This window comes from Sphaeramia orbicularis, chromosome 6 (assembly GCF_902148855.1).
Source record: "Sphaeramia orbicularis chromosome 6, fSphaOr1.1, whole genome shotgun sequence".
Lineage (NCBI taxonomy): Eukaryota > Metazoa > Chordata > Actinopteri > Kurtiformes > Apogonidae > Sphaeramia > Sphaeramia orbicularis.
The window spans coordinates 30,408,224-30,419,673 of NC_043962.1; the positions used below are offsets into that span (position 1 = coordinate 30,408,224).

General features: G+C 39.2%; 1 protein-coding gene across 1 annotated transcript; it reads right to left on the reverse strand.

Moving 5' to 3' along the window:
• Positions 1 to 4,609: 4,609 nt before the first annotated feature.
• fbxl22 (F-box and leucine-rich repeat protein 22) lies at positions 4,610 to 10,616 on the reverse strand. The gene is made up of 2 exons (XM_030135709.1): positions 9,904 to 10,616; positions 4,610 to 6,227 (listed from the first exon to the last, which is right to left on the reverse strand). Exons 1-2 carry the CDS (start codon positions 10,239 to 10,241, stop codon positions 5,879 to 5,881), a joined length of 687 nt encoding a protein of 228 aa, XP_029991569.1. The 5' UTR covers positions 10,242 to 10,616; the 3' UTR covers positions 4,610 to 5,878.
• Positions 10,617 to 11,450: the final 834 nt, after the last annotated feature.

Below are 11,450 nucleotides of genomic sequence, written 5' to 3' on the forward strand. Positions count from 1 at the left end.
AAAAGCTATTGTTACTACCCCCCCCCCCCCGAAGGGGAGACAAAAGGCATTGTTTTTGGTTCGGTTGGTTTCTTTCTTTCTTTGACTCTTTGTTAACACTTTAACAGCTAAACTATCAGTTGAATTCATACCAAACTGAGTGTATAGATTGCCAGTAGTGGCTTTTCCATTGGTTTTTCCATTAAATCACAAAGACGATGATTTGTTTATTTATTATTTTGAGATGACACAAGAAGTCATTCCATGGCAACAAAAATAAATGTCACATTGATTACAGATATATTCATTATTATTATATATTACCCCTCTATCCCGCTCTACATTAATAAATCATTCATTTTCCTGGTGTGTCCCAGACATACCACGCCATGTTTCTTTTAAAACTCTTCTTCTTCACGTTGTAGCGTCCGTCAACATCTGTTTTTTTTGTTTGTTTTTTTTATTCATGTGACTCTAGTTGTGGAAAGAGGTCTTTCCATTGCAGTCTTGCATGATATATAAATTTCGCTGCAAACAACCTCTTGCCAGTGCAAAAACTTTTCATTGAAAAACAAGAGTTTTGGCGAAACAGTCATTTTTCCATTGGGCAAATTTTTTATGCGAAGTTATATTTGCGCAATTTGGTGGTCAATGGAAGAGCGACTAGTGACCCAGAATAGATGTGATTACATATTGGGAAAAGTAGGTCAAAGTTAAAAAATTTTTATGAATATTTAAAATCTTTTTTTTTTCCATTTACATATAATGGCCAAAATTTCAAATCGCTAAAAAAAGGTTAATTTTTGCTCAATTTACTTAAAATGTTGCAGCGATATAGAGATTAATTTTAGACATCACTCTGCAAAATATCTAAGTGATATCTTGTTTTTGAAAATTTTTGTTACATTTTTCACTCTTTTTCTTTTCCCATTTACTTATTATGGGCAGAATTGCAAATGTCTATAAAACATCAGTTGTGTTTGAATGTACTTCAAACTTGGCACATTTATAATTTTTATGTTTAACAAATATTGAATATGGATGAAAGTGGATCGATGCCAAAATAAGCTACACCAAACATGCAAGGGGCGGGGTTTGTTGTGCCTGGCACCACTTGTTTTACATGCAAATATTACATGTAAATTTCTAAAATATAATCTTATCCATTGTCTTTTGCAATGAATTGAGCAAAAACAATGCATTTTAAATATATAACTAAAACTAAAATAACTAATTGCATAAAATGCCACTTTAACTTCAAAGTCTGTGCTGGTTGCTCAGAGCAGAGCCGCTAATTAAAAATGATTAGACCGTTAGCTGCTTCCCTCAGATGAATTAAATTTGTTATTCTAATGGAGACTACCTAATTTAATCAGTTCCTTGGATTTAGCCTTTTATGGTTCTTAGCAACCATCAGAGAATGTAAGTCTTTCTGTAATGATGTGTTTAATCATAAGGACAATACAACTATTTCAGTACTGTTTTTGCAGGTGTATATTTTATCAGTAAAGTTCAGCTTTTGTTAATTAAAGTTATAGTTTTTAATTTCCCATAGGATTTCTTGAACCAGATGGAACATTTGGCTGAAGAGGATATCAATAAATTAATAAATAGATGGAAATCTGTACAGCTGTATTCCTTCGAGGGAATCATTATAAAACAGAAGAAGAGAAAACTGTCACTGTGATATCCTCTTGTGTTTTTTTTTAAACATCTCATTTGCAACAGGTCATAAAGATAAAGTATTTAATTTTGACTGAAGGTTAAGCCAGCAAATTTTTGGCTCAAACTGTACTTCTGAACATAACCCAGACAGACTGTTCTCATAAAAGAGGGCTATAATTGCAAACTGTGGTCTGTTTGAAGGCATATTAGCCCCCAAAGCAGCCTCCCCCTCCTCAGACAGACTTCTTAAACAAGTCTGAGCTCCTTCACACTCTGGCTCATGTAGGGGGCCACATTTGATGTTGGAGGATTTATTTGAGACCACCTCACTCAAGACGCAGTGAATGATCCTTTGTAAGGCAAATAAAAAGAAATATCTTAATTTGTACACACAAAACTCAAAGACCACAAAACCGCACAGAAAACACAGAGCATATCTTTAGTTAAAAGTGTCTTTCTTGTTTTGGTCATTACTTCTGTGAATTTAGTCCGACTGAAGGCTGGGCTTTGGATGCTCATTCCACAATTTGATTCAATTAAAGAAGCTACGTAAATGAAGTGTCGTTTGATGTTACACACATGTGAAGTAACAGAACAGAAGGGCTGCAGCTGCTTCAGATTTACAACACACACATCGTCTCAGAGTGCTCCTAAGGATAGGATAGGCATCTGGGCAACAGGTCCTTCAAGATTCCTCTTCTGAAATCATACAGCCATAAAAAACCTACCCTTTGCAGAAACAGCCAATGACGCTCTGATAGTCGTGTTGTTACATGATAGCGCTCCCCCCTGTTATTGTGTTGTGGGACTGTATGCAGCCGGATGTGCCTCAGGAGCCTCTCCACCTGCAAATCATAACTTTTTTTTCCCACCTTTATTGGAGAGTACTTTGACATTGATGCATGTTTCTAGACGGTAAATAACAGAGCCTTTGTCGTCTGGTCTCTGAACAGTGACATTGTGGAAAATCAGATTCCAGTGTCTGTTCTATTGGTTTATGGCTTTGTTAACACATTACAACAGCAAAAGTGTACAGTACATGCATACACTATGTTACACTCAGCCACACATGGGAATTCACTTTATCACCGTGTCATTTCTGGTACATCTGCTATGTAAAGAATTGTACTGGATCTTCAGAGTTCATATAAGGAGAAAACCTGTCTGTTGCATTTTCAGATTCAGAAAACTATTTGTCCTATACGGGCAATTCATTTGCAGCTTACCACAGACATCAGCCCACATCCAAAGTGCAATGTGACAAACATAAATAAATCAGTGCACAAATACAGGGTCATGGAAAGCAACTACTGCATTTAAATAATCAACAATAAATAATCAATAAATACCAATGCAGACTAAAATAACCTATTGGTTCTGCTAACATTAAAAAAAATCATATAAAATGACTAAAATGGCTTCTGTCAGAGTTTAAAAGTGTGATAGCTAAAGGAATAAAAGATTTTGAATATCTGTTGGTTCTCCTCTGAGGAGCGTGGTAACACCGGCCTGAAGGCATCAAAACAAACTTCTGACGCAACACATGGTGAGGGTCCCTTCTTATGATGGTCTCTGCTTTTCTCACAACCTGAAGCTCCCAGAGGGAAGACAAGTCTCCAAGTCTGACTCCAGTGATCCTGGACCATATTTTTCCAATAGCATGCAGACTGTTCTTCTCTTTCATAGTTAAAACATTGAACCAACAGATAAAAGAAAAAGTTAAAGGGCTTTCAATAAATGAACAATAAAAGTTCCTTAAAATCTTCTCACTGACATTAAAAGAGTTCAGTCTCCTCATCAGATGGATTCTCTGTTGGCACCTCACCACCACAGATTCAGTATTGGCATTAAACCTGAGCTTACAGTCAAAAATAGTACCAAGATATTTGTATGAATCCACAATCTGAACATCTTCACCATGGATCACACTTACTTTGTGGTCATTGTTGTTGTGTCTAAAATCAATGATCATGTCTTTAGTTTTTGAGACGTTCAAATCCAGATGATTGTCATCACACCAGCTGACAAAATTTGATAGGGAGGGACCATGATCGGACTCTGACCCCTGAAGGAGGGATAAAAGGACGGTGTCATCAGAAAAATTCACAATAAACCTGTCCTCTAAAGAAGTTCTACAGCTGTCAGTGTACATGATAAACAGAAGTGGAAACAACACGCAACCTTGAGGTGAACCAGTGTTTGATAGTGTCCTCCTGGGCATTTCTCCATTAACAAAAACCTGCTGGACCCTCTCTGTTAGAAAATTCAACAGTAACATTAATTTTAATATGATTAAAATGCAAATTTTTAGTTTCACAGAAAAAGATGAAACTAAACTTGATTATAATCTGCTCAGAAATGTACCATCTAATGAACAGTTAAATAAATAACTGAATGGAGTTTTTAATGCAGTCAGGCACCAAACCTGATTAAAAATTTGTGTATTTTAACAAATACAGTCATGGAAAAAATTATTAGATCATCAAAAGTCATCAAAACAATGGTTATGGAATCAAGTACTAACTCCTGTGTGTATCATGTGACTAAAACAGACAGAAAAGAAAACATGGAATGCCTAAAAGCACTGTTTTTGTCAGTACAATGCCATAGATACTGATGTAAGAATTTAAGTGATTTTGGTTATTATCAAGAAAACCATGGAAAATGGCTAAATATCAGCTCTTAAATTAAACTCTTATGAGCTATTTTTGTTGTTATCATTATATTTGTCCAAACAAATGTAGCTTTAGTTGTACCAGGCATTAAAATGAACAAGAAATTGAAGAAAACAAGGATGGTCTTGTAATTTTTTCCCGCAACTGTAGTGTCTGTTTATCTTCATTACATATCACTCATCAGATTAACCATTAGTAGACACAATCTGCTTAGATATCTGGTGTATCTTTAGTGAACTGAGCAGTGTTTTACTCATTCTGTTAATCTGAGGATGTACACATCACACTCATTCAAATAATACAAAAACAACTTTATTGTTCAACGCAAAGAGATTGAAAAAATAGCAAATCAAACAACAAAATACATTATATATTGTGAGCAACTGAAATAAATGTAAAACTTGTCCATACATTGCTCATCAAGAACAGCTTCTTAAAGGCATAGATCTTTGGAGGATGGGAAAACCGCTCCATTAAGTTGACCATCTGTAAGGATTCAGCGTATGGATGAGATGCAGTACCTGGCAGGGAGCGCCCTGCAGCACCAGCCTGCGATACATTTGTCACATGGCTTTACCGTCGGAACACTTGCCTAATCAACCTACTTTGATGTCTCGCAGTCTTATATAACATGATTCTGATCACAGCTCAGGCAGAGGGCCACATTAGCCCCCAGAGAATCCTCCCCACTGCTGACATGTCTTACCATGACAGTGAAATGAGCACACAGTGTAACCTCACCTCGCATGTTCTCACTGTGTAGATGTGTGATACTTTCATCAGATTACCATATGCTAATGTGAGTGGAATTGTATAATCACATAATATCAGTAATGTGTATTGGCAGAATATTACTGTTAAGGCCACCTGTCCTGTCTGAATAAGACTGAATTATAAGTGTATGGAATATTCCCTATTCAAGGAAGCATGGAATAAAATCTCATAAGTTAGCGTTAGAAATATGTATAAAAAGATATCAAAAAGGTATGAAAAACACTTCTATTAAAAACTGCTTTAACCTGTTAATCCCCGGCCTGTTTATTTCCAGTCAGAATCATTTCAATGTAACACAAAACAACGGATTAGCCGATAAAAGAAGCTTCATCATGTCATAATACAGCAATTTATTTGTGCTCTTTGGCTCGTTCAATGGTTGTAATGATAGAGAAACTATATTTGTGCTCTTGGATCTGCTTAGTGGCGCAAACTTGTCGCATTGGTTGGTTTTGTTAAGTCATTCATGACACGTTGGTTTCAGTCTGTAAACTTGTTTTAAATATTTGCTCATTTTAGTGCTTGCTGTTTGGTTGTGTTCTGTTTTCCCACAATAGGTTTTGTTGAGCACTTAGCTGATGTTCTTGTGGTTACTTGGATGTACAGACTGTGTATGTTGCCACAAGCATCACATAGCATTGCCATGGCAACACATGGAACTGTGGGCACTGGAGGCGACTTGGCTTAAGAGGCTGCATCACAACAAAAGCAGTGCAAACGAATCTGTAAATAATAATTAGCCTGAATGCTGGAGAAATGCTTTTATAGCAAGTGCAGTGTTTCCATTAGGAGAAAAGCAGGACTTTCTGCAGAGTCCTCCTGAGCGGCGCCTTCTCCTCAGGCTTGATGTCGGGGATCATGCCTGCGCTTCTCTCTGCACCCAGCTGGATGCCTGGCCTCTTCTCCCTGACAGCCTGCAGCCCTGCCTGGGTGATGTTCCTGCAGAAGTCCACCTTCACCTCCTCCAGACTGTCTCCGTAAGTAACTACTCCTTCCAGGATGCGGTCCGTGATGCGGACACAGTTCTCCAGGTGGAGACGGCGCAGCTTTCGGCAGCTCTGCAGCACAACAATGACGTCCTGGTCAGTGATGTGTCCACAGCCACACAGAGTTAGCGACAGCAAGTTAGGACACCTGTGGCACCGAAGACATCGAGTTAAACTGACATGTTTTACAACTGATGGAGAACAGGGATATAAATATCTCTGGCAATAATTACATGTAATTATCGCATTAACAGTAACTATGCCAGTATAGTAACTGTTCTGTATATTCAGTTAAGTACTTAAATAACCACATTGTACTAAATCCCCTTTGATATAATTATGAACTTCCATACAAACATTTCCTATTCACAATGACACTATTCTGTATCATGTTGAGGCTCCTCCATGTTTGTTTGTGTTGCATGTTGCAGTTTTCCAGCCTGCATCTTTATTGCCCAAAAATAATCCAAAGCACCCAAATATAATATAAATAAAACACAAAAAATATTGACAGAGGGGGTTAACTGCATCCCAGTGGTCTAAATGTTGAAGCTTAATGAAACAGTATTCATTTTTTTCTATTGCTAGAGAAAAGCTGTTAGGTACAAGAAGTACAGTCAGTAGAGGATTAGTTTGGAGAAGAACCGGTGTTAAGTAAGCAATACTGTTTGGCGTGTGTGCTTATGTTCAGATGAATATACTCTGAATAGTCTCAGATAACACAGGAGAACATATAGATCAGGGTTGATCTGAGCCACATGTGAATGAGATGTAAACAACACCACTGTGAGACAGTAACTCGATCCTTTTAACGATACAGTACTTTAATACCTGGAACAAGGTCCTTTCTTTTCATACTGTCCCACTGGGCATATGTTTTTCCGTTTTTTAAAAAGCTTTTGTGAGTAAACGGAGTAGGGTAGCTACTTACTGGTGTTTGTGGTGCAACATAATTACAGGAAGTCACTGTTTTGTTTGTTTTTTACTGTTTCTTTAGGAATAACTTGTAAAAATGCATGTGAATTGTGGCTGTAAAATGAATGTGTTTACTGCATGGTCCCACCCAGTATCATGAGTGCACTGCAACCTGCTGGCAGGCCTGCAGTACCGACCCAGCAGACAAACACTCTGATGGCAGCGCATTGAGGATGTCATTCACGTTCACTGATGCAGATTACATAAAGACTTACATAATCTTACCACTTAACCACATGTGAGCCAAACATATTCCAGTTGCCTGCAAGTGTTGAGAGGACTGCCCTAGTAACCTCTGGACATGGCATCGCACAGTCGATCCACGTGCCCCGTTGCATTGTTGCGTGGGGTAAATGTGGGCCTTTATGAATGGATGTGATCGCTCAGTGTTGACATTAAAAAAAAAGATGGAGCGGCTGTATAATAAGAGGCTCCAAGGCTGGTGGTATTATGAAATTCAGCCGCTCTCTGCTGTTAGTGTGCATCCCCACTGACAAGGTACTGTACATGAAGATAAACATGCGAGAAATAAAAACTTCATCAACCCTTGTTATATAATCCAGCCTCTCATAGCACCTCCCTTCGCTTTGTGCAGATATATTGCTTATGTGTTTGCTTTTTTTACTAAAGCAAACAACAATCTGCACGTCACCTCATCTCAATGTGCCAACATCACATTCCTCTTCTTTCTTTTCAGACACACTCCTAAACGCAGACATGCAGGTATTTTGTTTTCACCGAATAAATAAGATGTGGTTGGTATCTAAATGAGGCCAATAACCCAAACCTACACTACATCACCACTCCCATTATAGGCATTTTAAGCCATAAAAATGTCATCCTCACATTATTCCTGTTTTTCCTTTAAGGTCAACGTCATGCTGTACTTCACATTAAAACAAAATGCAGTCTGGTCTGAGCTCAATAACACAGACGGAAGAGGCCACAGAGGAACATTAAGCTGCTAACCTGTAATCATCTCTCTAATGACCTGTTTGGTTTCCTAACGGTTATTTTGTCTGGTCAAATCATCCGGTGAGCTCAAGAAGGGGCTAAGATTTACATTCAGCATCCACCTCCTCTTGTCTTTTAAGTGGGCGATTTTAGGAGACGTTTTTTGGTCTAGATTCAGCGATGAATATTTTCATAAACAGCTGTGAGAGATGAATCTGCAAGCACTTTGTACACACAAGTCAGAACTCATAATATAAATAGCAACCCGCAGCAGTTTGTGAGTGAAGGCTTCAATTTGTTCAAATGGTGCTCATCTCCTACTGGAGTGAAACAAAAATATTTCACTGTAAAGCTTTTAAAAATACAACAACTTATCATTTTCCTCTTATGCAGAGGATTCTTGTGCCATCCACTGGACTATGCTCTGTGAACAGTTCTTTCCTGTTGTACTGTAGTTCTGAAGATAATGAAGATCGAGTAACTGGCTTCTTAATAATTGATTTACTGTAGTTATCTGGCATTACACTGGAAACCATACTATAAAAAAAGCCCAAGGACAGGCAATGTTGCATGTTTTTTTTTTTTTTTCATGAAGGAAAAAAAAAAAAAGGCATGAGCTTGGCGTCAGAGTTTGAGTGGAATCTCATCCAGGAAGAGGCAGGCAGAGACAGACACACATGTTCATTCCTCTGACACCAACAAAGAGCCAATTGTAGGCTCCACCTGCCTGCGTAAATCTTCAGTCTGCAGCTGACTGGGAGGGTCCACGGCCAAATCACTCTTTTTTTATCACTACCACAGCGTCTCCACTTCCCCTCCTACTTTGTCACGTGCATTTTTTTTTCTCCTTTAGACAATTTGGGAGGGTTTATCAGTATGCCATGAGTGTGACTTAGGAGCATTGAGATACAGAAGCTTGAAAATGTAGGTGGTTCCAGTTTGGACTGGTCTCTCTGCTCTCATGTCTTGGGTATCAAATTTCACAATACAGGAAATCCTCACAGGGTCATACACTGAGCTCTCTGCGAACGATCCGGCCCCTGTCTCCTCCTCCGGTCCGGGCCAGCTGCGGTGGCCCAGCTCCCTCACATCAACTGTTATTACTGGCTGCCTTGAAGAAATTATCCAGAGACCTCATTACGCCTCTCCAAGCTGCTCTCTGCGTGCAGCCAGCCACGCACAAGAGGCCATAAGCCAATAGAGCTGGTATGTCCTAGGTTTTCAGTGACCTACCAAAATCAACTGTCTGATCATGCACGACATATAATCTGCACACTTGTGTCTTTTTTCAGTTTCATAGGCAGCTCTGGATGCACCGTCTGTTTCTAATGATTTGGTTCCCCACTGTCTAAACCTAAACATGGCAGTTAAAAGGAAGCCATGTGTTGATCCCTGTGGAAGGTGTGAATAACCCTGAATATATCACTGATCAATTTTTTTCTTGACATAATTCTGAATATGTGTCTAACACATAACTGTGAAAACACCAGCTCCTGTGAAGTGTCTTAACATCATCTTGTGGAAAGCACCTAGAGGGAAAGATAAAAATTCCTCCAACATAGTACATCTCCATATAAAACTCTTTCATTTCAGTCATCGTTGTGGTGAAATAATGGGAGTATGACACAGAAGGCATGTTTGTGGTTGTTTTAGATGTCAGGATCCAACAACAGTCAAGTCTGAAGAGGTAACCAAAAGTATGTGTGTGTGTTACTGAATAATTGTACTCAAGGACATCAATTATTCACTATTCCATTGGTCGTGGAAGTGCTTGGTGTCACCATTTTAGATTACATGGCTCTATATTGAAATGTGCTACTACTTAACTTCTCTTGATCTTCTTAAATAAAAATTGTTTATGGGATGTTCTTGCTGGTAATAAAGACAGTACTCACACATGGCAGACTTGGGTCAGGAAACTGCTGACCAGGTTTTCGTGTTTACTACAGATGTCCCTCTGAAATGAGCTCTTCAACCAGTCCTCGATGTTGCACACCTGCAGGACCCTGCTGGAGTGCCAGCAAATAGTCAAGTAACGCAGTGAAGGTCCCAGCACAAAGTTGTCTCTCCTCAGCTGGCATGGAGAGCTGAAATGGAGTAGATTCCACAGGCACGGATCCAGAAAGACGTCCCGCAGCTGGTGACAGGTAAGGGACAAACTCCTGCGGGTGTCCTTGTCCAAGAAGGAGAAAAGGTGAAGGAGACATTCATGGTTGAGTTGGGTGAGATGCATGGTGTTCTTTCCCAGAGCAGAACGTCAGGACGGCAGGCCTCGTCCCCGGGGCTGCGAGAGGCCTGTATGCAAGCAGCAACAATGAGCCTGCAGCCCGTATTGTGTGGCCTAGATACATGATGCCTCCTCAGGCACACACCAGAGGCCTGCACATATAAGGCCGTGGAGTGGAGGCTATTTTAGGAAGACAACTGCCAGTATAGTCAAAGATGGAAGTGCTTGAGCCATACGATCCCTTTCCATCTGTCATGGCTCTCAACAGGCAGGAGGCAGCCGCTGGACTGAGCCAGATGTTTACACTGCCCTGGCCTAGTTGTCAGAGATACACACTGACTAACATAAAAAAAGGAAAAACACCTCTACTGTGAACTGCCAAAAACAGCCCTACGGCAAATACTCTCCAAGTTGGTTAGTTGTTGCTTGTGTGGATTTTTGATCATTTTGGGGACATTTTAAGCCGTGTTGAGAAGATTTTTGAAATGTAATAGGGAACAGAATATCAAAATGCGTAAAGTAAATATTTTAATCACTTAAAGTAGTGTAGCCTATTACATGTGTATTACTTTCATAAATAATCTATTGGATTACTTTTGGACAGTATGTCCAAAAGCTAAACAAAGTACAATTTGATCCTACACTTCAGACAGCATCGATTGTTTGTCTGTATGCTTTCTACCCAAATGAACATATTCACATGTAACCCCAATGTTTTGACTAGTAATTATGGTTTCAATCCATAATTTTTCTCCCACTCTGTTACATGTAACTGGTTACCTTGCCTGTGTTAATAACACAGGCAGAGCATTAGGATAAAATCTTCATGGAAGAGCAAAGATATTGCAAATATTTTACCAATTATTACATCATGATATAATATTGCCTTAGAATTTGTCATGGAGTTAAATCAGGTTTTTTTGGACATGAGTGTCATTCACAGTAGACTCGTGGTGTACTTCACTGATTACAGACCTTGTTATAAAACTTACTGACCCATTTTTGATAACAGAAAACATATGAGCCCTCCATGTGAGTGAAAGTCACGAGCAAACAGTGTTACGTTGCGCTTTGCCTAAACGGAACACGGTGAACTATGAGTCAGTGTACACTTAAAATTACTCAACCCTACTGTAGAAAACCTACTGATTGACAAGAGGCAGAGAACGATATCTACTGGATATGTCATCATTGCATGCTCTGTCACCAGCCGCA

Bases quoted from the DNA above. Each gene is read 5' to 3' on its own strand.
- fbxl22 (XM_030135709.1), bottom strand. From the start codon at position 10,241: ATGCATCTCACCCAACTCAACCATGAATGTCTCCTTCACCTTTTCTCC. The intron at 6,228-9,903 runs GTGAGTACTGTC...TCGGTGCCACAG, and splicing joins CTGACCCAAGTCTGCCATGT to GTGTCCTAACTTGCTGTCGC.